This window comes from Melanerpes formicivorus, unplaced genomic scaffold (genome assembly GCF_026170545.1).
Source record: "Melanerpes formicivorus ecotype bairdi unplaced genomic scaffold, bMelFor1.0.p_v2 SCAF_8, whole genome shotgun sequence".
NCBI classification, from domain to species: domain Eukaryota; kingdom Metazoa; phylum Chordata; class Aves; order Piciformes; family Picidae; genus Melanerpes; species Melanerpes formicivorus.
In genome coordinates this window covers 22,152,958-22,180,930 of record NW_027142360.1, presented here as the reverse complement: position 1 = coordinate 22,180,930, position 27,973 = coordinate 22,152,958, and the positions used below count along the sequence as shown (strand labels likewise).

General features: G+C 43.5%; 1 protein-coding gene and 1 long non-coding RNA gene across 3 annotated transcripts in view; one reads left to right on the top strand and one right to left on the bottom strand.

The window, feature by feature from the left end:
* The window catches only part of GUCY2C (guanylate cyclase 2C), a 43,398-nt gene extending 16,209 nt beyond the window's left edge, over window positions 1-27,189 (bottom strand). Inside the window, exons 1-17 of one of the 2 annotated variants that reach the window (XM_068142614.1) lie at window positions 26,723-27,189; window positions 25,734-25,846; window positions 24,404-24,471; window positions 23,781-23,996; window positions 21,341-21,462; window positions 20,200-20,296; window positions 17,034-17,148; window positions 15,692-15,827; window positions 15,016-15,101; window positions 14,473-14,584; window positions 9,346-9,427; window positions 8,140-8,245; window positions 7,603-7,665; window positions 6,928-6,999; window positions 5,931-6,035; window positions 4,616-4,702; window positions 2-134 (exon numbers count right to left, since the gene is read on the bottom strand). In XM_068142614.1, the coding sequence (XP_067998715.1) occupies window positions 2-134; window positions 4,616-4,702; window positions 5,931-6,035; window positions 6,928-6,999; window positions 7,603-7,665; window positions 8,140-8,245; window positions 9,346-9,427; window positions 14,473-14,584; window positions 15,016-15,101; window positions 15,692-15,827; window positions 17,034-17,148; window positions 20,200-20,296; window positions 21,341-21,462; window positions 23,781-23,996; window positions 24,404-24,471; window positions 25,734-25,846; window positions 26,723-26,936 (1,927 nt within the window). In that variant the 5' untranslated portion in view covers window positions 26,937-27,189. Of the gene's footprint in view, window position 1; window positions 135-4,615; window positions 4,703-5,930; window positions 6,036-6,927; window positions 7,000-7,602; window positions 7,666-8,139; window positions 8,246-9,345; window positions 9,428-14,472; window positions 14,585-15,015; window positions 15,102-15,691; window positions 15,828-17,033; window positions 17,149-20,199; window positions 20,297-21,340; window positions 21,463-23,780; window positions 23,997-24,403; window positions 24,472-25,733; window positions 25,847-26,722 lie in introns of those variants that run through there. The other variant, XM_068142615.1, reaches the window with a different exon arrangement.
* Window positions 40-20,330, top strand: LOC137443167 (uncharacterized). Its single transcript, XR_010987828.1, has 3 exons — window positions 40-122; window positions 842-955; window positions 20,158-20,330. It is a non-coding gene; the product is annotated as an uncharacterized lncRNA (long non-coding RNA).
* Window positions 27,190-27,973: the final 784 nt, after the last annotated feature.

The following is a 27,973-nucleotide window of genomic DNA, read 5'->3' as shown; positions in this document are numbered from 1 at the left end:
CCTTTCCGTGGAGGCAGGATCGAATTGCAGCCAAAATCAGTGATCTTCACTACCATGCGATTGTCTACTACACAGTTTGTGGATTTGAGTCGACCATGGACTTCAGTTTTGCTTGAGTGCAGGTAGGACATCCCCTGTGGTTGATAATAAGAGAGGGAGAAAGCAAGGCTATGTGTGAGTCCCTTAGCTGTTACCAGACTCAACAAAAATGTGAAGTATTAGTGTAATATCCACCCAAGCAATTAAATGGCTCTCATCAGCAATTGACATGCACATACCACAATTCCTTGTCATGGAGGGAAAACAAATGCTCTCTTACAGAGGAGACTTTCCAAGATGACAGAAACAGTCAATGTCAAGAAATGAGGAGATGGACCATTAAAATGGTCATGTCATGGAAGACCATCCTTCCTCTTCACTAACAAAAAGTTTGGCATAGCAGCTTGGGTTTTGCTAAGATGGTTAGAACACAGTTAAGCAACTAGTAAAATGTATTGCCTCCCATAGAAGTTTTGATTTCACTGCCAATTAATTGGGGGGGGGGGGGGTGTAAGTATATTTAGTACAGATTTATTGCAGTGTCACACAAAAGTGTGCTTCCAGCTATGTGTTCATCAAATGGACACCATAGGAGGTGAGAGGCATTGCTCTTTATATCTGTATCCTCTTTGAAGATTACCACTGCCCAGCAACTTCATTCAGAAGCATTGCAGCAGATGCCTCTCTATAAAGCAGAGGACTAAAGATGAGTCAATGCAGAGTGTTAAATGATGCACTAAGGCTTAAATAAGGCTTAGAACATCTCTTCTAGCCTGACTGATGATGATTTTCTCTGTACTAGTGAGTATAGATCACATATCTGTGAGCTAAAGTTGGAAGTGGGCACCATGAGGACTGCCAGATAGTCTCATCTCTATTTCCTGACATTCAGACTCTCGGCTCACAACACACAGAGGTATGTATTTTGCAGGTTTTTATTCTTCACTTCTAAATTTATCTCATTTAGCCTAAAATGCTCAAATACGGTGCAGTAGATGAGAAGGGGCCAGCACTGAGGCATAGCAGGAAAAGAACATTAGTAAAGTGGGTGTACACCAAAGGAGGGAGTAGGTATGCTAATTTGCACCCTCTTGCTATTATTTATTCTGTTTCATATATTACTTTGGAGCTACTTCAGGTCACATCTACTTAGAGCCTACTGCTGGTTGGTTTTCATCCTATAGTTCTCTTTCCTGTATCTCAGTATGTGAAGCACAACTTATATTCTGGAAGCACAATCTATGTTCTGGAAGCCAGAACAGGTATGACATGTCTGTTTAGTTTATTGTCTGAACACTAAGTCTTCCCCTTTAGACTCTTATATGGAAAGCTCATCTTCCTGTATGATAACTGGCAGATAGACTTTAATCAGGGTTACATAGCTCATGTTGTCATGAATATACTGTATGACATGCTGGATTTTCTCCCCAAATGCTGGATACCTATAAGTGGGGACAGATCAGCAAGTGCTACAAGAGATCACTGAGATGAGCTGAGTTTTGAACACAGCAGATGCCTGAGACACAAGCAGCCTGCAAGAGATGCAATCCCTGGAGAATGTTGTTGGACTGGTTGTCCTAGACCTATCCATACCATGCCAAAATTTTACAAAGACTGTGCATGCTATATCCAAGGAGCACATTTCTTGATTAGACAGCTTTATTATGCAGTCCTGATGACACTCTCCAGGATGTTTTGCCTGCTTTAGGCCCTATTTCCTCCAGCTGTGCTTTCTTCCAGATCCTATTTTCATCATCCAGGAAATATACCCATTGCTACAGCAGAATTCCCAGTAAGTTTTAGCAGCAAACAGCAGGCAAATGTAGTGTTGATTTCCTTATACCAGGGCTTTCTTTTTAACAGTTTCTGGAGACAGAAGTCCTATAGATGTGCCTGATAAAAACTTCCTCTTTCCTTCCAGCTATCCTATTCACCTATCTGAAAACACAGTACCTGCTAAGAACCCATAATACCATTTTCTAAATGTATAACAACTTGCAGTGCAATAATCCTAAATTCTGGAGGTATTCTTGTAACCTCTGCTCTGAAGCTTGGAAGTTTTACTTCTGAGTGAGAAGCCTTTTCCTGACACAATGCATGAATATTACCATCCCTTGCACAATATCCTGCAGCAGCCCCTCATTTAATAGTGTTGCAACGACAGTCTATGCACTAACAACTGCAAGGCTTGATTGCTGCAATTCCTTCTTAGCAGGCCTTTCATCAGAGCTCTTTGGTCACACGTAGCCAAATCCATGTAGCTACAGGTGGTGCCATCAAACACAGAGACAGCAAAGATAGCAACAAAACAAAAAAACCCACCACCAACCAACCAAACAAAACCAGTAAATGGAGCATATTTAGAGCTTCCTCTTTGCCTGCCCCACTGCCTCTAGTGGCCTAGGGGCTGTTCTAAGAGTAGTCACTACTTGGCTAACTGTACCAGGCAGTAGAAACGATCCAATCTCTGTTCAGAAACACTGATACAGCAGCTTCTGTGCCAGATGAAGAGTAAGCAAAGTGCAAGGACTGTTTGGACAACAGTAAAAGCAGGGTGTAGTAATGTGGTGGTGGGGAGAGGGAAAAACTTAACCCCAACCAGCAAGTAAGCATCACACAATTGCTCACTCACTCCTCTTTTCCCTGTGGTGGGTTAAGGGGGAGAATCAGGAAAAACAGGTAAAACTCATGGGTTGAGATAAAAACAGTGATGAAAAAGAAGATAACACAAAGGGAGAGATATAAAGCCCAAGAAAAACAAGTGATGCACAATGCAATTGCTCACCACCTACTGGTTGATGCCAAAGCAGCAATCCCACCCTCCCAGGCAACTCCTCGTTTATGCACTGGGTATGATGTCCTATGGTATGAACAGCATCCAGTGAAAACTGGGGCTGTGCCTGCCCTCTGCCCAGCTCTGTGCCCTCAGAGACCCCCTGGCCTCATGCTGCCCCGGTGTGTCACAGGAGGCCAAAGGAACTGCAGGAGCTGGTCACAGGGATTTTAACAAAGCCAAAAGATGTGGCTGAGCTTTAAAAGACCAGATACTGAGATGAGAGACACTGGAGCTGAAAGGCCATGAAATGACCTATGCAAAGCAAGAAGCCATTCAAGTGAAATTAGACAGGGTGCCTGGAGGTTAGGAAGCTATGGTTTGGGACAAGCAATACAAGAATTTCACAGAAATGTCTAGGTCCCACACACGTCACCAGTATCAGCATTAGGTCAAGCAATAGGAGTGGCTGGCAGATCATCCATACAACAGTAACTTTCCTGATATTCCTAGGTACATACAAGTTTCCAGGAAGCTTTTGTGAACCATCTCTATAATATGGCTAATAATGCTCAGGAGCTGTTCCACAGGATGGATGTGGTGAGCTGCCCATCCTCAGTTGCCATGTCCCCATTACCGACAGTGCAATGAAGTCTAGATATTAGTGCAATCACTGGGCATTTGGTCACTCCCTTCAGAGGGACTGGGAGTTCTCTCTCCTCCTCCTTCTAGTTCCTGTTTTCTAAAGAAACATCTGATTGTGAACTGCAAAGGGTTAAATATACCCTGGGTTTTGATATGGGCTTTGAGGAAAGAGAACTTCACTGCAGCTACTTAAAGTGAAACTTAATGCTGATGTTAACAGAACTTGGAAGTCATTAACAAGGCCAACAAACTGTGACAGTTTGGATTAAGGGGGCTTTAATAAAGAGCAAGATTTTCAATATCTCTTTGGAACAGACACAGTGGAGTCATTCATCATGGAAACCAAATTTGAACTGATGCATTCAGAGAAATGGGAGGACCATCCAACTGCAAATCAGCCACAGGAAGGGAAGGGCAGTTGAGCACTAGCATAAAGTCAGAGATAATTCTCTGTTACCTGCAGAGGCATAATAAATTAATATACCTGTGAATTACAAAGGCTCCTGAAGTGCCAACTAAACAGGTATCTCTGTAATGTAGAACAGAATTTCCTTTACCATGCACATTGAATCTCTCTACCACAAGGATCTCAAATGAAAAGATCTAGTGAAAGCTACCAAAACCCAGACTTGGTTTCTGTACAAGACTAATTTCTTCTCTCTCAAACTGCCTAGAGTTTCTCAATCTAGTGAGTGAGAAAATCAGGATGCAAAATGAACTGCTTGTTTAGAAAAAGTCCATCCCACCTCTGGATAAAATGAGAAGAATTCCTTCATTTGAAAAAACACCATTTTCCTTTGTGTGCCTTACCTGAGGGCAGAGAGCAGTGTGTTTTGAAGGTCTTGTGACTGTACAAGCCCTGTTAATCAGAGCCACTGCTCACAAGATTGTAATCCTCTGGTCTTTAGTCTGCATTTCCTTGTGGCATACTTTATTTGTTTGTTTATAAGTAGCCCAAAGGCAGCTCTGGACCCTATTTTCTCCTTCAGTTTGAGAGCCACTAGCTTTGCATGTATCTGTCTCCATGAAAGAAAAAGTGGAAGAGCATACAGCTCTATCAAGGAAAGGAGAAGATCTTGAGAGCTGCTTATCTCCAGAGGACCAGTTTTGCAAGACAGGACAGGTTGATTAACATTGCACTGTCAGCAGCCTGCTTACCTTGGCAATATCATACATGACAGAGACTTTAAATTCCCAATCCATGAACGTGCCATCAGGGTAGGAGATTTTATCATTTAAAACATCCTGTCAAAAGAAGAAAGGAATAATTCTGATCTACTTCAGGGAAAAAACAGAAGATGGGATATGAGTACCTGATTTGCACAGCCTTTCAACCAGCAGCTGAAAGAGGTAGCCCATTATTTTTGATAGGGAGTGCATGCAGTAAAGCAGGATATGTGCACTAGAGCAGGAGCTGAGTCAGAAAACAGGGAATATTAAATATATTTTAGATTTACACAGGTACTAGGAAGTTGAAGACTCCAGAAATGAAGTTTTGTGTAAATAAGGCTCAATTGTGAATTCCTCTTAAAGCTGAGCCTTTAATAAAGCCAAATATCTGAGACAGAAATGGGCAAGGCATGCAAGACAAAGAGAGAGGAACTTCTGTGTTTTGTGCTCACAATCCATTTTCTACCAATCTATTCATGGCCTTATTAGATCAAAGTAGACTGTTCCTTTATCTTAAAGTGTCAATCATTTACAGTTCTTCCAGCCACTGTGATTTCCGTTGCTAAAAGTAAACATCTATGAGCATGCCAGTTTACAAGAAAAGAGCTAGAGATAGAGCTCTTGTTTTGCTGCTGTGTGTTTGTTCCAGAGACCCCTGCTACTGATGAGAGTCTTTGTATGAACTCAGAAGCACAGACAATGTGTGCCTGCAGAAGAGCTGACACTGGTACTTCTTGATGATTAGCACTGGAATAATCTTTCCATAACTTTTGCCAGTCATCAATATATGATTTCTTTTTATAAGCAAAAATTAAGGGCTGTTGTCCCCTGCAGCACAGGATTTGCCATACTCCAGGCTCAAACTCTTTGTCCCTTGTTAATACAGAATATATTCTTTTCTCTATCCTTTCATGCCCTGGGGGAACTGTGGGGTCCACAAGGGCATCAGCAGAGACAACAGCTTTGAAAATAAGGAAAATGTTGTATCCTATATGCTCCCAGTAGGGGGGACAGTACAAATACCGGCTGCCTGGCCAGAGCTCTCCCTGTGCTTTTCCTTGCTTTCACCTCACTTCATCCTCTGGCCACTGAGAACCATTGAAGTGGTGGCAGCTGCAGAAGCACCCGGGGAAACCTGGAGAGAACTGAGCAAGGCAGAAGAAATTCCAAGTCAGAAACCTGTTGCCACTTGCTCAGTCTATGGCTGCTGCATGAAGGCCAGAGACATAGAGAATGGGAATTTTTTTCCTTTCTTTTAAATTTTATAATCTGGGGGTAGAAGGAGAGCTGCAAAAGTCTTTACCCGCAGAGAACCTCTTTCGCAGTACTCAATCACTCCAAAGATCATGGTGTCTATCTTCACGGTGCCATAGAACTTGGTCAGGTTGTAATAATCGATCTGCAGGAGCTAGAGCAGAAACATTACACCTGGTTTTGAAAGCAATCATTGTAGGTACAGAAACACAAGTCAAGAATACTTGTGTGCTGTGGCTTTTTATCTCAGGCCCTGATAAGATGCATGAGTTGCCTTTAAACCAATGTGTACAAAGGCACTGGGTACACTTTGAAGACATCTGTCGTTCCAGAGCCTTCTGGATATTTAGGAGGTGAGAGGGGCTGCTGTTTGGATACTGCATTTCCAGAGCACATTATTGCCTCTCTACCCAAACCTCCCAGCTGACCAAAATTTCCATTATAAGTGACAGAATGTTGTGAATCAGTCAGTAAATAAGCAAGTAATAAAAACGCAACGATGCTGCACGGGTTTATGGACTTTGTCCATTTACATAGACAACTGTAGTTTACCTTGAGATACTTTGAGAGCTTATTGAATTCACAGTAGAGCTGTGTTACATAAAAAGAAAAACCATTCATTCCAAAAAAAAGCAGCAGTGCTGAAGCCAAATTCATCTCCTATATTGGAAGGATCTGTATGCACAAGTCAGCAGAGAGTTATTTAGGAAAAAGCTGCACTTGGCATTCAACAATAAGATTTAACTACAACATTCCTCTGCTAATGAATTGACATCACTTGAGCAAAAAGAGTGCATTGCCTTTTAGTATCAGATATAAAAATGTGTTTAGCAAGGCCAAATGCCAGAGCCTGAGTTACTTCACTCATCCCTAGCTTCACTGGCATACGATTCAGACAAAGAGAAAGTTCATCAAGCAATATCCTTTGAGGAACTCTTTACCCATCCACCTCACAAATATGCACAAGCATGTGGCTACTGGAGGTGACAGTAGCAAGCAATGATTTCACTCATAGGCTCCATCCCACCCTTGCACTGTCCAGTTACCTTGTTCAGTTCTATTTTTTGCTTCTCTGAGAAATTACCATCACTGTTTTTGAGATCCTTTAGGATCACCACCTGAAGAAAAAATACCGGGGCGGGGGGGGAGGAAATCATAGGTTTAGTACCACAGTAATTCATTCATCTTTTCCAGTAAATGTCCATACAAAGAAATACTTCAGAAACATTTGCCTGCTGCTTTGTTCTTGGAATATCAGTGAATCATCTAATAAATTACAGAGCTATATTTCCTTCCAAAGATTTCCCAGGTAGATAGGAACTACTTAGAACTGCTGATGATGCAGATTTTAACACAACATAAATACACCTCCTTCAGGTAGATAGCTCTACTGAATGTACAAGAGCTGCCATGTAAAAGGCCTGTCCTCCATTAATCTGTTCATCTCTTCAGCACCAAAATATATCTGATTTCTGGTCCTTCTCTTTCTACTTCTGCACTTCTGGACTAGGCTAGGGGTTCATGGAGCCTAATATATTGTCTTCCATCAGTAAGCAAAATGCAGAGTGCCTGATAGAGAATGAATGGCTTATTCTTTCCATAAGATCAAGCCATTTTGCAAGATCAAGGAAAATGGAATTGTTTCTGATGAGAAATGACCTCCTCCCAGGAAGAGTTCTTCCAAACCAAAGAAGTGAGCATGGACACTGCAGTCAGGTTACCTTCTTGTCATATTTGCCCTGGCGCAGTCTCTGGGTGGTGTCACGTCTCTTATCTTCGTCGATCTGAGAACAAAGAAGAATAATTAACTTGCAATTATCACCTACTCCCCACTTGCCAGGTCCGGAGAGATAAGCAATGTCAGTGTGTGCCAGAGAGAAGCATAACCCCCTCTCTAGGGAGGGCCACTACATGCCACAGAAAGTGCAGGACATCCATGCCACTCCCTTGGCTACCAGGGCCTCCACCTGCTGCTTTCATGCTCTTGGGCGTTACATAGGAAATCACTTGTAACAGGAAGAGACTGGAAATTAATACCCAGCCTATTCCCACATCACAAAATGAGCTTTACTGCTGGGCAAGAGAGATATTTTATTAGGGAGAGAAAGACAGGGAAAAATATAGCAAATGAGGGTTAAAGAACTTCAACAGATTCTGCCTGAGCCTGCATTGTAGTCAGAGCATGCCAACACCCCATCATCAGTGGTCTTTAAAAGACAGAATACAAGAGCCAGCTTTGGGCATCATGCTTCTCTTACCTTCAAACTGACGTGACTTGTCTCACTGGTCTCCAGAGGCAAGATTTCCTCAGGTGGTATATGGGACCATTTCTTCCACCGGCGCTCATTATCTCTCCTGTACTTCCTGCAAAACAAGTGAACAGAATACCCTCCCAGTGAGCTGAAACCCACAACAGGAGATTAGGACAGGGAAGCTTCTAGTGTCAGGATGACACAAGGTTGGAGTGGCAGGGTGGCAGAGCTTGAGTACAAGCACTGTGGCTCCCATATAGTCTTCCAGTTTGAGGCTGCTCTAATTCCCTTAGCTTTGGGAAAGCCTAAATGCTCCTTCAGTTCCATAGACCTAGCAGGAGAACAGAACAGACTCTGCAGAGCAACTGCTAGATACATTGCCAGAGTCTCATGGGGGTCAGAACAATTTAAAGCACAAAGGGCCAGCTGGGTTTTATAGTGTTTCTTCCTCCATGCTATTGAATGTACTCTGAAGGGAGGTCCCACAGACAAATGCAAGCCAAAGGAAGTCCTGCCATCAACACTGGATGGTAAGACACCGTGTGACTACAATGTCAGGAAAAGAGATAAGGGATGAGATGGGGTTGTGTGGGTGACCCTTGTATACTGTATATTTTGTGAAAATTAGGGAAAAGCTCTTGGAAGAGGGAGAAGGAAACTGCTGCCTGCCTTGCAGAATTTCTCTTAGAGAAAAGCTGCAAACTGGCTAGTACTCATCGAGTTGGTTACTTGTGCAAGTCCTTTCTCTATTAACAAAACCATACAAGCAAACAAAAAAGAAAACCACAACATGTTTTATCATGATGTTTTGACTCCTACAGTGACTCAAGACAAATGCCTCCTTCCAGATTGAACTTCTATGTCACCTAAAGGTTAAAGAAACATAAATGAACCCCAAGTAAGCTAAAGTTTTATAGTAAAGTGGAAAAGGTCTGAAGACTGGTCTGAGTCCTATCTCTCTGTGTACAGCTAGGAATCAGAGCTTTTTAGCAGATGCAAAATCTCTGAGCCTTGCTGCATCTTCTCTCTTGATTATTAACCTGACATAACAATGCTATGGATGCAAACACAACCTGGCATCTACAAAAGAGTTCATTCTGAGGGCAGCCACCCAGGTATGGAAGATAAGCTAATGAAAGGCTCTTCAAGGAGAAATTAAAGACATTGCCCTAGGAGGAAAACTGTTCAAGGAGTAACAGAAGGGGTTGGTACCTTAGAACCATCAAAGAGATGATCAGAACCAGAATCACAATTCCCGTGAGTGTGAAAACAGCAATAGTCAAGATGTGTGGGCCTGCAGAAAAGAAAAACTGAAAAATAAGCAACTTGACAGAGGATGTTGAAAAACAACATTTAAGAAAGCAAACCAAAGCCTGTCTTGGGTCAGTTCTTGGAGCTCAGGGGTACTGGGAAGGAAATTTGCAGACACCAACTTCCTTGGAAGATCAGCAGGCTACTAGCGCAGAGCTTCATTTGGTGGCCACACATCTAGAGTATAGCTACTGTACTGAGCAACTCTGTCAGGCAAAGAAGGCAGAGGAGAATCTAATTTTGCAGAGTAAAGCTATTCAGTCTTACTGAGGCTAATGCACCTCTGCCTGTGCCCAGAAACAGAAATGAAGGCACACAGAAAAACATCAGAGTCATTTGTCATTGGAATGTGCTGCCCAGGGAGGTGGTGGAGTCACCATCCCTGGAGGTGTTCAAGGGGAGACTGGACGTGGCACTTGGTGCAATGGTCTAGTCATGAGGTCTGTGGTGACAGGTTGGACCTCGAGGTCTCTTCCAACCTTAGTGATACTGTGATACTGTGAAATCAAGGCAACATGACACACAATAGCTGCCTTCAGAATCAGGCTGTAAATGAGCAGGGATTTTCAACATACCATCTGACATAGGAAATCCTCTGGATATTGAACCCAGCTTTCTAGCTTTGATTTTTCTGTGTATCATGTCTTTCCTTCTCCTTTCTGTGTGTTCATTTTAGCATCAGTCCCAGGGCCTCCTAATAACTTAATGATCTCCCTTGAAAACTGTCAGTACTGTTTCCCTATGCCAAGGAAGGGCACGAAGTCACCACTATAAAACTACAGAGACATGAAGATGTGCAAAGCCATTTCTCAGAAATTCTCTAAAACTTCAGGTTTGTGAATCGTGGCTCGCAGCTCAGCAAGCCTCAGGCTGTCGTTTCCCGGAGAAGCTCTGTGGGAGCCACAATTTCCCGTTCCTGAGTCTCTGCTGACACCTCCTGGCTCGTAGCATTACAACGTGCAAACGGACAGTGCATCACCGCTTTCAGGTCCTTTGGAGCCAGCAGTGCTTGTGCATTGAAAGCCAACCTTATCCACACTCAGCGTGAGGGTTAAAACGATTATTTAAATTTTGGCTGTAAAAGTTGCCCTTTGGATAATATATGTCTTTAGAATCACACTGAAGAAAGTTGGGGTTTTGGTGGTTTGGCTTTTTTTTAATGTGAAAACAACAAACTTCCTGTGGGAGGTAGTTTTACTTTGGTTTGGTATAATCTGACCCAAAAGTCAGGCCTTCATTAAGCACTGAATGTTAAGCTACTGATTTGTAGACATGGGCTTTCTGCAGTTCCCATTTTTGTTTTGCCCTGGTGCAGCATTTTCAAACAAGGACATACTGAAGGGAGGAATGAGAGATTCATCAGAGATATAAAATGAAAGCTTCACTGAACTCTCTCTGCTTTTCCCAGAGCCGTCTAACTGGAGTCTCAACAATGCTAATGGCAGCTCCCATGGGTCCCTGACAATGAACTCCTACTTCCCTGGTAAAGGGAGGCTCTAATTTGGAGCTCTGTGATTTACTTCTCCAAGAAATAAAAAAATCTTTGAATCCATGTACCACTTTACTGTGAATGGACTCCTAGCAGGAGGTGTTTGCTTCTCTGGTTGCTGCTTTGTCTGTTCCCTCAGCAGTACAGAGAAACAATGGAAACCTTAGTGAAGACTTTTAACACTGGCACCTCTGGATATCATAACCAGTCATGGGAATGACTCAGGTGAATGCAAATCCACTGTGCACTAACCCTTGCAACCACTGCCACTGCAATAATTTTTATCCTGCATATGCCTTTCCATTGCCAGTTCCCATGTGGCATCAGTCTAAACTGAGGAAACAATCCCAGGGGGCTCATCCAGTCTATCCAAGAGTCACCAAACAATAAAAAGAAAAGGAGATGTTAATTTCTGGGGTTTCACTTGTGAAGTTTGGGTGTAAACAGAACAATATCCGAGTTTCCTACTCTCTTTCTGCCATTGGCTGGATGTTAGGAAGAAGTTCTTCACAGAAAGAGTGATTGGCCATTGGAATGGGCTACCCAGGGAGGTGTTCAGGAGTTCAGGACGAGTGGTCTCCGGAGCTGGGCGTTGGGGTCGGGGAGCAGAGTAATACCCTGGTAATCCATGAGGAGTTAGTTCGGGACCTGCTGAGCCACTTGGATATCCACAAGTCCATGGGACCAGATGGGATCCATCCTAGGGTGCTGAGAGAGCTGGCGGATGTGCTAGCTAGGCCACTCTCCATCATTTTCCTCCAGTCCTGGCTCACTGGTGAGGTCCCAGATGACTGGAAACTGGCCAACGTGGTCCCCATCCACAAGAAGGGTCGGATGGAGGAACCTGGAAACTACAGGCCAGTCAGCCTGACCTCAGTGCCAGGGAAAGTGATGGAGCAGATTATCCTGGCAGCAATAACTGCGCACCTGAAGGATGGCCAAGGGCTCAGGTCCAGCCAACATGGATTCAGGAAGGGCAGATCCTGCCTCTCCAACCTGATCTCTTTCTATGATCAGGTGACCCGCCTGGTGGATGTGGGGAGGCCTGTGGATGTGGTCTACCTAGACTTCAGCAAGGCCTTTGACACCGTCCCCCACAGCAAACTGCTGACTAAGCTGTCAGCCTGTGGATTGGACCACTACACTCTGTGCTGGGTTAGGAACTGGCTGGAGGGCCGGGCCCAGAGAGTGGTCGTGAACGGTGCCGCATCCAGCTGGAGGCCAGTCACCAGTGGTGTCCCCCAGGGATCAGTGCTGGGCCCCGTCCTCTTCAACATATTCGTTGATGATCTGGATGAAGGGGTAGAGTCAGTCATCAGCAAGTTTGCAGATGACACAAAGTTAGGGGCAGATGTTAGTCAATTAGAGGGTAGAAAGGCTCTGCAGAGGGACCTCGACCGACTGGAAAGATGGGCAGAGTCCAATGGGATGGCATTCAACAAGTCCAAGTGCCGAGTGCTGCACTTTGGCTACGGCAATCCCATGCAGAGCTATAGGCTGGGGTCGGAGTGGCTGGAGAGCTCCCAGACAGAGAGGGACCTGGGTGTGCTGATCGACAGCCACCTGAATATGAGCCAGCAGTGTGCCCAGGTGGCCAGGAGGGCCAATAGCATTCTGGCCTGCATTAGGAATAGTGTGGCCAGCAGGAGCAGGGAGGTCATAGTGCCCCTGTACTCTGCTCTGGTTAGGCCGCACCTTGAGTACTGTGTCCAGTTCTGGGCTCCTCAGTTTAAGAAGGACATTGAGACACTTGAGCGTGTCCAGAGAAGGGCAACAAGGCTGGTGAGAGGCCTTGAACACAAGCCCTATGAGGAGAGGCTGAGGGAGCTGGGATTGTTTAGCCTGGAGAAGAGGAGGCTCAGGGGTGACCTTATTGCCCTCTACAACTACCTGAAGGGTGGTTGTAGCCAGGAGGGAGTTGGCCTCTTCTCCCAGGCAACCAGCACCAGAACAAGGGGACACAGTCTCAAGCTGCGCCAGGGGAGGTTCAGACTCGAGGTGAGGAGGAAGTTCTTCACCGAGCGAGTCATTCGGCATTGGAATGGGTTGCCCAGGGAGGTGGTTGAGTCATCGACCCTGGAGGCGTTCAAGGGGAGATTGGACGTGGCACTTGGTGCCATGGTCTAGTCATGGGGTCTGCGGTGTCAGGTTGGACTCGATGATCCTCGAGGTCCTTTCCAACCTAAGTGATACTGTGATACTGTGATACTGTGGTGAAGTCACCATCATTGGAGGTGTTTAAAAGGAGACTGGATGAGGCACTTGGTGCCATGGTTTAGTTAATTAGATGGTGTTGGGTGATAGGTTGGACTTGATGATCTCAAAGGTCTTTTCCAACCTGGTTAATTCTATTCTAGTCTATTCTATTCATAGTTTCATAGTTTCATAGTTTCATTCAGGGTTGGAAGGGACCACAAGGATCATCTAGTGACAACCCCCCTGCCATGGGCAGAGACACCCCACACTAGATCAGGCTGGACAGAGCCTCATTCAAGACACAGCTCTTCTAAGACACCCCTCCAGAGAAGCATCCTGAATCTGCACAATGCTGTCTCCTCTCCCCAGCTCCCTATGACAAGGGGCAAGCAGAAGCCACCATGCTGCATCAGCAATACAGAAATGTAGAGTCAGATAACTCATTATAGTCTTAACTCTGCTGCCTTTTCTGAACACTTCTTCAAGTAATATACACCACCACCACCTTCTAGTGAAGGTTATGTGTTCAGGGGTGACCTCTTCCAAAACACACAGTATCACTTAGGTTGGAAAGGACCTCAAGGATCATCGAGTCCAACCTATCAACACAGACCCCATGACTAGACCATGGCACACAAGGACCCCACAGTTACCAGTACAGTATGGAGTCTACCAGAGACTTCGTAGAGTTTAAACGAGGATGATCAGAGGGCTGGAGCACCTCTCCTGTGAGGACAGACTGAAGGAGTTGGGGCTGTTCAGTCTGGAGAAGAGAAGGCTCTGAGGTGACCTAATTGTGGCCTTCCAGTATCCGAAGGGGGCCTACAGGAAGGCTGGGGAGGGACTTCTCAGGATCTCAGGTAGTGATAGGACTAGGGGGAATGGAATGAAGCTGGAGGTGGGGAGATTCAGGCTGGATGTGAGGAGGAGGTTCTTCACCATGAGAGTGGTGAAGCCCTGGAAAGGGTTGTCCAGGGAGGTGGTCGAGGCCCCATCCCTGGAGGTGTTTAAGCCCAGGCTGGATGAGGCTCTGGCCAGACTGATCTAGTGTGGAGTGTCCCTGCCCATGGCAGGGGGGTTGGAACTAGATGATCCTTGTGGTCCCTTCCAACCCTGAATGAAACTATGATACTATGATAAACAGAAATGCAGATTTGGAGCTGGTCTGGATGCAAAAGACATGGGGGACTGGGGCAGGGGGAGAAAAGATGGTCTTCTGCTCCCAGCTTCTGGTATCATTGGCTGAGGGCAGCGTGAAGGTAGTGTGCTGGTCTGCACAGTAGGTGGATCTTAGGATTGTGTGATTTATCTCTGAAGAAGCAGTAGGTTTAATGGTGTCTCACCAGCGCCTGGAATATCACTGGGCAGCTTGTGGTTCTTCCAGATAAAATCCGGGCTTGCAGCCGCCTCGAATGTCTCATTGTTTTGAGTGTTGAAATACAGAAGAGTTCCAAACTGTAAGTGTAGGAGGGAAGAAACAGTCAGCAGCTGTGCTCTCCCTCTTTTGTTCCTCGCTTCAAGCTACCCTTAATGAATGTATTGCCCAAACTTAAAGTAATTTTTGCTCTTTCTGCTACAGTGGTGCATTCCTCAGCTTAGCCATATGTTTGCCTGCCATTTTCTTCCTCATTCCTTCCCTGTCTCTGGAAAGAAATGTATCAGTCCCACAAAACACCAGCTGCACTTCTCCTCCTGAATCACCAGATGACATCAATGCCGTTAATCTCCAGCACACCTCTCATGACCCCCTCCCAGCATGCACAGCATGCCTTGGCACACCACCACTTCTGCTGCAGTTATTTTCATCATTCTTATACAATAGGAGAGGGCATTTTGTTTCTCCTTTCATATATAAGGTCGAACAGTTGCTCCCTGGACGTACGTACATGATTTGCAGTCTGTGACGTGAACAGCAAGGTCATATTGGTATCAATGTCTCCAAACTGATCTAGAATCACAGGACCCAGTACCCCTGCAGACACAAGGAATTAGTCAGAGGGCTTGTGTTCTCAGAAACACAAATATGTGGGATAAAGGATTTCTGTTGCTCAGGATGTATTTCCTCCTCATGCACCTGTCAGAATACACATTGGCTGAGTGTGCTGCTACTTCTCCCTTAATAGCACACTCCCTTTTTTCTACAAAACCCAATAAAAAGTGTTAAAACTGGCTGCACTGAAGAGGAAAGTCTCCCTCTAGCTATAGAAAAACGTATTTGTCACATTTCTTCAGCACACCAAGAACGTCAAAGTAACCTCCCTTGAAAGGACCATTTTAGGAGTGAGGAGGGAAATGGCCTGTTTCCACCTGCAGTTTCAATCTATCAGCAAGAAAGGAAATGTAGAGATACTTTCATTCCCCTTAGTCTTTAGAGAAGGGGGAAGAAAAAGAACAAAGTTCTTCTTTCCTTCAACCTCCTGCCTCTGTATGTCAGCAAATGTGCAGACTGAAAACCTGCCTCTGTAGCACATTCCAAGGATTTTAAGGTGGAACTTCCTAAGTCCCTCAGCACGGCTTGACTTTGTTTTCATAGTGTCAGTCAGGACTGTGCAGGCTTTTTACCTTCAAAAGTGATATTCCGGAATTCATCGATGAGACTAAGAGAGGACACTGGCTTCTGGAAGAGGATGTAATTCTTCAGAACATGTCCAAACAGCAAGACTGCATTATAATAGCCAACAACAAAGTCCTCTTCCATCTAGAGCAAGAGGGGAAAAAGAAAAATAAACCAGCAGTTTGAAAGTTCATGTTTCTGCCTGGTGGTCTCCATTTGGCAAAAGAAAATCAGCATGGAAGCCTAGAGTCTGCTGAACTCTGAACGAGTAGGTGGGCAATGCCACATCAGCATTCCTGCTTGGAAAAACACAGGCAAACCAAAGAGATCTTTGGTATCTGAAAGCAGGGAGGTCTTAAAAACTTAAAAGACACCCATGTAAACTTCTGGCATTGCTGATCCTGATGCAGAGGATTCAAAATTTGCACATTGCAAGTTCTGGGGGACCCAACCCCTCCTTTTTTTTTTGGATTAGAGTTTCTGTGCAGACAATGCATTATGGTGCCAGCAAGTCTGGGCTTCCAGATGGCCACAGCTCAGGGGCAAGGAACTGTGCCAGCATTTTCATCAGTCTGCCACAGAGCTGGTACCCAAGAAGCGTTGAGCTCAGACTGGGGGATCTGGAAGCTCTCTAATTCCAGCCAGAAAGCTTCAGGCTGCCTGCTGGAGAGCTGGAGTTCAAAGCCACAAATCCTGGAAGGAACTCTACATGTAGAGTCTGTTTCCTGGGCAGATGGCAGGAGTATCAGTTTCACTAAGCAGATACAGGGTTTGCACAGTTTCTGCTTTTCAGGAAAATTTTTAACAATACATATTCCATCACCACCATCCCTCCCCCCCAAGAAAAAATCCTGGTTTTGAAGTTTAAACAGAAAGCTCCTGGGTAGAAACAGAATGGTTGCCACCCCTTAGACATATCTGCACACAGAAATCAGTCAGCAATTATCAGTTCTCAACTTTCCACAGTCACATCTCGGTTACACCTACAGATCTTCTTCAGCGACGCCTTGCAGCTGCATGTAAGATGGTAGCCACACAGAGGTGGAGTCAGAAGGCCATGTACCTATAAGTGTCCCTCACCACCCCATCAACAGAACACTTGCAGACCACATTAAAAGCTTGAGTTCAACCTCACAAAGCAGGAATATGAGAGCCTGCATGTTTGCCTTATGGTATTCTGTTTTCCCATCATTCTGGGAAAACAAAATGTCATCCTGCAATGATGCATAGCAAACATCAGCATAGAAGCACGATGAGGGATGTCTGCAGCTGCACTTTTAGTTTTCATTTCCTAGTGTACAAATATGAATTAATTGAATGCAATAAACAGCTATAAAATGGTGTGGTTACCAGGATGGATTCACCAATCTTTATGGTATTCATGGTTTCTTGAGCTGGTGGCAGAGTCAGGACAAGTACATTCTTCATGTAATTGGCTGAGATGTTGCTCTTGAAGTACACGTTACTGCAAAGCAAAGCACAAGAACCCCAAGAACAATCAGCAACAAGGGCAGTGGTAAACATGAATCATTCTCCTCTACCCAGTGGCACTGTTTTTTAACAGGTTTAAACTCTAGTTCTAGAAGTAATATTTCACTGTTGACAAAACTCTGTTACTCATTCCATGAAGCCAGCTTCTTTGTTTAACTCCACTAAAAGGCAATATCAAAGAGAGAGATCTGGCAATCTGAAACTCCAAGGTTGCAGTGAATTATTGTTACTATTCTAACTGTTTGGTTTCTGTCCTTTTTATTTCCTCTTCCATCAAGCAGGAGTTTATATATCTTTAAAAACAAATCTGGAGTTTCCTCAGCTTATTGTGTGGTTTCTGGCCTCTTCTGCACTCTTTTGCATGTTCCTCTAATTTTAATAGAATTGGTCACAGCAAGATTTGCACTAAAAGCATTCAACAGAAGGGTATGGGACAATTGGAGAGGTGCAGGAAGCAGGTTAGTGATTTGGTTCATTCAGTGAGCAAGGGAAATCAGATGAAACTCTTGGTTTCATCAGCCTGACAGTCTATCTGGAAGTGCTCTGCAGTCTGGCAATGACTGGATTCACATGTTAGAGAGGAATTCAGCAAGAGCGTCAAGTGGCAGCATCTGTCACTGCTATAGATAGCATAAGAACCTTCTCTCATTCTTCATGGTTAACCAGCCTTTCATTCTTTTTCAGTCAATACTGTATTATTTGGAGGCCACAGGCTTCAGTCCATGACCATCACATGGTATCCTAACACTACAGCTCTGTCCCTGCCTTCATTGTACTTTTCACCCTGAGCAATTTCAAAGTGTTTTTCATTCATGCTTGGAATGAGCTAGCCAGGTAAAGAGGAATATTCAGTCGTCCTCAGCAGACTGAATAATCCTACAGCATCCTACCTTCCCTGAGGGAGACTGTGTGTGTGTTGTGGCTGCCAGAGGGCTCAGAGCTGAAGAAAATTTAAACCCAGTGCTTTGTCTGAGGGACTTGACTCCTGGAGATTCAAGAGACCTTGCCTACTGTCTGCTCCTACATCTTGAGTTAGTTTGGAACTAACATGCGAGTGTTTTGTTTCTATTTTAAGAAGAACATGATCTGAGATGCTTGTGTACTTGGCACCGGTTAGGCCACACCTCAAATACTGTGTTCAGTTTTGGGCCACTCACTACAAGAAAGAGCATGCCCAGAAAAGGGCAACAAAGTTGGTGAAGGGTCCAGAGAACAGGTCTGATGAGGGACAGATGAGGGAATTGGGATGGTTCAGTTTGGAGAAGAGGAGGCTGAGGGGAGACCTCATTGCTCTCTACAATTCCCTGAAAGGAGGTTGTAGTGAGGTGGGTGTTGGTCTCTTCTCTTCTTTCTAGTATCAGGTGCTGGAACAAAATGGACTGAAATTGCATGAGGGGAAGTTTAAATTGGATATTAGGAAAAGTTTCTTTACCGAAAGAGTGGTCAGGCATTGAAATAGGTTGCCCAGGGAGGTGGTGAAGTCACCATCAAGGAACATGTGGACATGGCACTTTGGGACATGGTTTAATGGCCATGGTGGTGTTAGGTCAACGGTTGGACTCAATGATCTTAGAGGTCTTTTCCAACCAAAATAATTCTCTGATTTGAGATATTCAGCAAAATCAAGGGTGTGTAGCAAATTAAAGGAGGGCAGCATATAAGATAGGTTGAGGCAGCTAGGTATTTCAGAAGGATGCATATCACAGTAGAGAAGCCCCTAATCACCCTCACCTGTTCTGAGGCACCCATTATAAATGCAACAGCAGTAAGTAAAAGTACTCCTAAACATAGAGCCCATTGTGTGTTTGCAAAGAAACAGGAATTGTGACCATTTCTTCAGGAAAAGCAGCTGGGGATTCCTAGTGCCTGGATAAAGTGGTGGAAAGTCTAAAGCTCTAGAGGCATTTCTGACAAGTATATATGGTGAATCTGAAAGTGTACAGAAGATCCTATTAGAACTTGAACCACAAGCTCCACTTTGGGCCCAAAGGCTAAATGTAATCCAAAGTCAGTAATCCAAAGTGCCTCTACCATGCCATGTCAACACCAGCTTTAGACATGAGGGTCAGGAAGTCCAACAGGCCCTAGAAGTTCATAGATTTTTTTGCTATATCAACAGTGAAATAAGTAAGCTTGAGACATGGGCACAGACATTTGCCTTATGATCATGCATGCTATTAAGTTGCCAGCACAGTTCTAAGCATGGTTTGGGTCTAGCTTCTCCCAGACTGACTTGCTGTGGTGACCAGAGCCATACCCAAAAAAGCAGTTTGGGAATCTGCACTTAGCCATATAGATGTGAGCTGTGCTGTGTCACCTAGGGCTCAGGGCCAGAGTTCAGCTCTCAGTTCCTATACACAGACAAAGCTTTGAGGCTACCATTGATAAGGCCAGTTTATGTCAGTCCTCACCTATAAGCATTTTGGAGTTAGTAATGTAAAGATTAAATTGAGCAATATATATATATATATATACACACACACATATATATATATATATATATACACAGAAAGAGAAAGGTGAAATTTTAGATATTTGTAGTTATAAAGATGTTGAAGAGATGGTTATAAAGTAGAAGAAAAAGTTGTACCACTCTTTAAAATCTAAAAAAGTAAATAAAAAGAGCCTAGGGAAATATACTGAAAGCCACATTTGCCTAATTGCCTGTTTGGGCAGAGTACAGAATGTACAATATCTCATATGAACAGTTCATGACCACTCTGGTTTTGGATGCTCTGGTTCTCTCATGGCTTCCTGACCAAGGATTTCATGGGATGCTTTAACCTTTCTTTGCCATTGCCTTAGAAAAATGTGATGTGAACTAAAGGGGATATTGTCGAGGACATGCCATGAATTTAACACTAAGCTGCTTAGGTACATGGCAAGACAGGAGGATTGATGGTAATGGAAAACATTTTGTGAGAAAGCATTTCTTCAACTAAATATTTCCACACAGACTATTTCTATTATCTCTATTGTTCAGCAAACTGCAGAGAAAAGAGGAAAAGCAAAGGTGACACTTTACTTGAAGAGATCTATCAGGATGATAACAATGTCCTTATCCACTTCTGCTGTCTCCAAGTCTTCGGTGAGGTCATCTGGAGAGCCACACATGATGATCACTACAGATTGGACAAAAAATGAAGACAGATTGGTGAAAGGTAAAGACAAAAAGAGAACATTTGTTGGCTCCTCCATTCTTGAGTAACAGGCAGTAGAGCAACACTGGGCTGAGGCACATTGCCTGCACTGTGCTGGGACCCAGGCACAGAGTTACACTCTCTGTAGTAGGACTGGATTATGTGAAGGAAAATGGTAAAAGGTGCCTCAAAACCTGCACCATTTTCTGTCTGATTGCACCAGAGCACTACCATTATCTCACTCAAATAAGCATTAGCAGTTCTGATGCAATAAGGCTACTGAATATGAACATTTCCAGGTTAAATGACATTGAAGTAATAGTTTCATTGGCTTACGTGTTACTCTCACACTCATCCAGTCTGGTGATGGCAGGTCCTTAGTCTTAGGAGAAGATGAGGTATTTTTCTACTTTAGATAGATGACTTCCAGAACAAGTACCCCTTGATGGCACAAATGAGGCCCATATATGTCTTCCTTTCACGGAGGGCCCCAAAACTGAACATATTGTTCAAAGTGTGGCCTCACCAGTGCTGAGTGCAGGGGAAAATCACTTCTCTTGTCTTACTGGCCTCACTATTCCTGATAAAGGCCAGGAGTTTGTTGGTCTTCTTGGCCACCTGAGCACACTGCTGGCTCATGCTCAAAAAGCTGTCAACCAGCACTCCCATCCTGCCTCTCTGCAGAGCCTTCCTGCTTTCAAGCAGATCAATAATCCCTCCCATTTTAGTGTGATCTGCCAGTCTTCTGAGGGTGCACTCAATCCCCTTGTCCAGATCATTGATAATGATATCAAAGATAGCTTTAAAAAGATAACCCAAACAGCTTTCTGGAACCAGAATGTTCCATCATATTTTCTAGAGAGGAATCGAGGAACTATGTGCTGGTTTATATTTGCATCCATGTGAAATGGTACAGCTGCATTTCTTCACCACTTCTGTGGAAAGATTATCCCTAAGGGGTAGGTCTGATTTCCAGGGAGAAGCAGTTTACCAGCACGAGGCAGTGCACCCTCAGCACCCCCTTACCATTGCTTTTCCGGTGTGGATCGTTCACAGTTTTTCTAAGCTGCTCTGGAGTCCTTAAAATGTCCTTGAACTTCAGCCTTTCAGAGAATTGTGTGATACCAGCATCTAGTGCATTCATGTACCTGGCACAAGGGAGCACAGATACTGTTAGAAAATTGCTAACTCCTCACATTCTCCTAAATAAGCCAAAATGTGAAATAGGCTGTTTGCAGCACACACGAGTGTCTGCAGGGTGGTATGGAACAGGTTTCTATTGCAGTGGTAGAACAAAGAAAATCAATACAGGACATAAAAGTGTTTGGAAAGTTGCTCAGAGGTATTTGAGCCTGGTTGTACAAATAATGGGTTTGGAGAATAGAATGATGTAATAAGATATTAACAATTAAGAAAGAAATCAGGGGTATGGAGAAATTGCAGTAAGTGAGAGTAACTGGGAGGCAGAGCCAAGAAGCTCTCCTGATACATGACATCAGTGGTAATCCTAGAAGACAAATGTGCAGGCTCAAAGGAATAAATGAGAGCTGCAGGAAAAAAACTGAGAGAAAAACCATACATGTATTCTTCTGTGACAGAAGTAAAGTAGCAATGAAAATAAACAAACCCCTCTGCACTAAGTCAGTTAAAACTTGAAGGGGGAAAAATGAGGACAGAAAACCAACCAAACAAGGAAAAAAACCCACAACCAACCACCAACAACAAAAATCTCTAGAAGAAACAATCAAGAGAGTAAAAGCTAGCTGAAATATTAAGCAAAACCAGCAACTCCTAAATCCTGTTCTTGCCTCAACATTTTGTGTCTGAAATAAAGTTACTGCAGGGGGGAAAAAATGGAACAAAAAGCTTAGGCTTCCTTTTTGTTTTGTCTTTTTTCAGGAACAGAGTCATTAACCATTAATTTACAGACACAAATGCATAACTGAGACATACCCTGATTTTGCTGTCACTGTGGGCATTGGCTTATTTTAATACACATATGGGGAAGTCAATTAGCCCATCCAGTATAGCTTGTGCTTTAGCAAAAATAGATTTTGTTTTTAATGAGATAGTTCAAAAACCTTCAAACTGACTCTGTTAAAGCAGAAATGGATTAATTCTGAACTCATTAAAAAGGTCCTGAACAGAAGTATTAATAAAGACAACGTAGGTAGGAAACACATGGTTAAATAACTTACATGCACTGACTTCCCTGAAAGGTATGAAATTGGCAGGATTAAAGGGATCTAACTAGTGTGTGTGTAGTGTTTTGGCAATGAGAGGAGCAAAGATGGAGAAACAGGGATTACAGTAAAAGATAAGCAAAGTGCACTGATATTTCAAAGCATCAAAGAGAGTCAATCATCACAATTAAATCATGTGATGAAATTGCTATCTGTAGTAAAAAAGGAGGAAACAATAAAAGTCCCTAAATATCTACAAAGTGGTGAACTGGAGATAAGTTTTTAGGCCTCTTAATTGATAAAAATAACTATTTCTGTACACAAAATATTCTCTAAGTGTATGCTTATATCACTGTGGAGCCAATACAGTAATACATTTTACTTACAATTCTGCAAGTTTCTCATGCCATTAATTGGAAAGATAAATAATAATTTCCATGAGTTCTTGTCTGCCTTTGAGCTACAGTCATGAATTTAGTAGGCCCAATTTTTGTCCCCAAATTGGAAAAATAATTGAAATGAGCATAGAAACACTCATGTGAGCTGAAAATTAAATAAGAGTCAATAATAGAAGAGTAATGATAAATATCAGCAGATTAAAGAGCCTTTTGGACTAAAACCAGCCTTTGATTTTAGGCCAGCAGAACACCCAGCATTCTTGAGAATCAAGCAGAGGCTGATATTTCAGATCACAATGTGAAAGCTGTCTCCTTTGATCCAAGCAGGTGAGAGCATAGCAACCACTGGGGGTTATTTTGGTCAAAAAAAGATACAAGTTTGAACTTTGGGAATGTCCCTGCTTACTGCAGGGGAGTTGGACCAGATGACCTTTGGAAGTCCCTTCCAACCCAAACCATTCTATGACTCTATGATAATGGTTTGGAGTAACAATAATACCCACAGACTGAAGCCATTAATGTGGAGAAACATTACAAGAGTTTGCTAAGACCTCTGACCTAAAAAGTCATCTAAGAAGAGCTGGATGGAGGTGCCTCTCATGTCACAGTATTAACATCAAGGATGCAATAAGCGTCCTTTCTGGTAAGGACAACATGTGGGCTATGCTGTACACAGGTAAAGCCAAGGCTTGAGAATACTTAAAAGTAGACCAAGTGAAATATTCAGATAAGCAGGAGAGCTAAAGGGCTTGATCCCTCATTTGGGAGGTAACTATAAGGCACCTCCCAAACTGTAGGACTCCAAAGACAGCTTGCAAGAACCATGTCCAATGGATGGAGGCAGAGCTTATCAACAGCTGGGATAGAGGTGGGTTCAGACCTTACCAGAGGCACGCCTCCGAGTTTTTGTTCCTCTTGTAAATATAGGTAGTGTCCCAGCTTGTTGTTTTGAATGGCAGCCGAGATTCTTTCCAAAAGTAATAGAAGAAATCATTCACTTTCCTGGCTGGGGTCAGAAGGCGAGTAAGGTTTGCTTTGTAGTCACAGGACAGTCCAAAGCTCCCTACAGAGATCAGAGGCAGGCTCAGTATTGTTTCAACTCTGAAGGGAGAGACAAGAGGACAAGTCTGAATGGATTGCCGTTGCTACCACGTGATTTCCGTCCTCAGCTCCCCCTCCTCTTGTGCCCTGCATTAGTTTAATAGCAATTTGAACCAGAAACAGGAGGATCCTCAAGATTTCGAGTCAGTATTGGCACTGCAAAACCCCACTGAACTTGTGCAGGCAGCTTCTCTCACTGCCCCTAGTCCCCCATGCTCTTTTCAGTACCATGCACCATTTCAGCCCAAGGGCTATAACAAAACTTCAAAGGCTCAAGGACTCATCCATTTCTGCTCCTTGGCTGCTGAGAAAAAAGCCTTTGACATCATTCTGGGCAGCTGCATATCCAGCAGATGACAGAAAAGCAAACATAAAGTTAGGAGGCACAAAGAACAGGTGGTACTTACGAGACCATTTGGTAGGTGGCATAAGTGCAAGCAGGTCCTATGACAACACAGCCAAGTGCACCATCATCCTGCAAGGGATCAGAAAAGATCAGTAGTGGGGACAGTGCAGAGGGACTGGAAGAACAAAAAAACTTTAGGATATGAGAAAAAGTCACAGAATTTACCCAGGAAAAGCAAGAGTAGCAAAAGAGATACAGAAAGGTTAAAAGAACAAACCTAGAGGGAAGGAGGGAGGAATTACAGCAAGCTAAGAAAAGGCAGAGGACCAAATTATGCCTGTGAGTATGACCCTTGTTAAAATACAGACAGCAAGTTAGGATTAAAATCCTGCATCTTTTATGACTGCACATGCCCCAGAAGTGCTTGCATTTGCAGAAGTGGTTGGAGTTACAAGATACTGAATATCAGAAAAACTGTCAGTTATGTGTACATGAAATGAAGATTGTACCAAAAACCCCTTCCTTTTGTGACCACCAAGTAAGGCCTGAGCAGTAGCTTTCTGTGCCATTAGTGACTTCTTCACAAAAATTATAGCACTTGATCATACCTCAGTAGAATTGAAAATTCACATTGGATTGACAGAGTTTCACTCAGAGGTGAGAGACAGTACAGTTATTAGCCAGGAGAAAATCCAGCAAAACACAGCCTCTTGTAAGGCACCAATTCTGAATGGAGCTTTTCCACATAGCAAGGTGTTCACATAGTTTCTCCCACGTGATTTCTTTGATTTCTAGTGAGAAATGAGCACTTCATCTTTGCCCTCTGGGCATAGTTCCACACACATTTCTTTGCTATCAGTGCTGGCCTAATAATCTCTCTGTCTGCATATTTCCATCCTCGTACAGCCCTCTCTGTGTATTTGTGTAAACTGATAGCAAACCAGGCCAGGGTCTGATCCAATTTGAAATGGATCTTTTTATTTTCACTTTGTTTGTGCTATTGGAGTGGTTGGAGTTTTTTTAGTTGGCTGTTGGGTCTTTTTGTAGCAGATTGCTTTGACTATGAGGCTACACAAAGAGCCTCATAAAAAAGAGGACAATTTAAGCATAGGCAAAGGAGCCTGAAGCAGAAGACTGACATAGCTAGCACCAACCATCTAATGACAGCCTCTGAGAGGCATGCATAGAATGTCTCTCCAGTATTTGCCTGCTTGTCTTCACAAAACCTGCAGGAACATCTTCCCCTTGAAAATGTCACTTCTCTGTCAAATTTGTTTGGGACTGAACAACAGGACCAGAAGTTAATAAGGAAAGACAGAGACTCATACACACAGAGAAAGAAAAAAGTCTTGTCTTTTTAGGAAAACGACTTAAAGAAGCCTGCTACTCACATAAATTTCCTTGATGAGCTCCACACCTTCACAGGTGCTGGTATGACAGCCTTGTGAGACATAGAGTGAGGAGGTGAAGCTGTGGAAGGTGGCATTGACTGTAACATTTTTTTCTGTAATACAAAAGTAAAAGTAACCTGCATTATGAGTTGCAGATAGCCACTCACACACTATATGCCTCTTCCTCTGACATAGCTCTGAGCAGTCTTCTGCTAGGATGTCTCCCACCAAAAAGCTGCTAGAAAGTCCACCTAACTCTCCACTACTTTGGACAAGACTGTAAAATTTGTTCCAGTGTGGACTGCTGACTTCTGTAGCTGAGTGCTACTACTACTTTTAGTACAAAGTACTTCCAGTGTTGGCCATTTTATAGGAGATATTTTTTAAAGCTCTGTAAAAACTAACTGAGAGATCACTTTCCAATAAAACTGGAGAAAATCTCTTCAGTTAGAGGACAGAAAAGGAATAGGTATCATTTATTTGGAATATTTTCCCCATGACATTCTAGAAAATGACAGTAGATTGGTGACAGTAAATGGAGAGGTAGGAGATCAAAATAAATAAAAGCATCATCTGCAGTGACCCTAAATGAGGGAAAAGCATATGGGCTGCAGATTCTTCACACTTCAAGTCATAATGCAATCAACAGAGGGGAACAAGAGGAAAAGTATTTTCAGAAAGCAGAAACTAATCTGGTCAGGAGAGGAATCAAGGGCATGCCAGTTACTACGCTAGATGTATCACTGGTCTAGTCTGATCCCATGTTCTCAATCCCAACTGAGCATCTCCAGAAAAGTAGTCAGGAAAAGTCTGCCCAAACACCATTAAAGCAAAGATGGTTTTGCCCATCTGTAGAGCACTTCTGTTTGTACAGTAGGACATCATTATTTCTGAAAGCTCTACATAAGCTGAACAGTCAGGCAAGGAGCCTGTCTGAGGAGCAGTTTTCTGAAGGTCACATGAGGGATAACCAAAAGCTGTTGCCTTACCTGTTGCCTGGATTTCTTTTTGTACTCTTTCCATGGCTCGTTCCACGGCCAGTTTCAAAATGTCAGTGGATGATGGTAAATCCGAGTAATTCATGAGCATCACATTGATCACATAACTGTTGTTGCTACACGCATTTGAGTCCACTTGCTGCTGGAGTAGCTGGAATGAAAAATACAAAGGCCAAAGGGCCAGACCCAACATTCTTTTCTTCATTGTTGCTCAATTTAGACTCATTATGTGTGCTCTCCTCTTTCTTCTTCTCTTCCGACTCTTTCTTTCAGATACTCTCCATTGCTTTTGTCCCTGGATAGGATGAAAGAGATCTCCACGCTATAGATTCAAACAGAGGCTGTACAATCCTTCTCTGAGGCACTTCCCTGTCCCTGTCCCTGCCTTCACCTCTGCCCACCCCTGCAGTGTACTAGATGGCACTTCTGTTTGTGGAAAAAATAGCAACAGGAAAACTGAGGAAGGGAGAGAGACTAAAGGTTGCTTGATTGTTTGCTTACGGAAAGGCTGAGGCTATAAAACTCAAGCATTACCTGAAACCTTTCCTGATAAGGAGACTAACTATTTATCACAGGGATGAGATGAGAGAAGGAAGGGGAGGGCACAAATGGACTGTAAAGACGACTCTTTAAAATGGAAATAAAATACAAGATCCATTAAAACCTAGAGGAAAACAGATGGTTGCTTCCTCTTTGCATTGCCCTCTATCTCTGACTACATTGCTACACCATCTCTGCTGGCTGGCCTTATAAATCAATGGTATATTTTCTTCTGTGATATTATCAGTTTCATTCCTTTGGCTTTTACCATTGAAGAACTTCTTCTGCTAGCAGAATTGGCCTCCAGACCAACACCTTTGTTTCTGCTTACAGAGTAGACTCAGCACAAAGCTTGTCCATTCATATCCACCATTGTGCCCCAGGTCTGCCCCACACACATTGCTTCTAGGCAGCACAGGTCCTGTTGCCCAGTCTTACCCTGTCAGACAGCTCCTCAAATGTGGGCCAAACATACTCAAACAAACCTCTTACATCAGGTCAGGATTAGGAAAGCTGAAGGCCACATCTCAGATCTCTGGGATCAAAGCTAAATTGTAAGTGGTATCACTAAAAGGCACACATTAAAAGGGCATTGCAGTACTGTTCCCATGTAGGGTTTTTGGGCTTTCCTGAGTGCTTTTCCTAAAAATGGTCTCAGGGAAGGTAGGTAGGGTGAAGGGAAGACAAAAACCCCACAAGCCT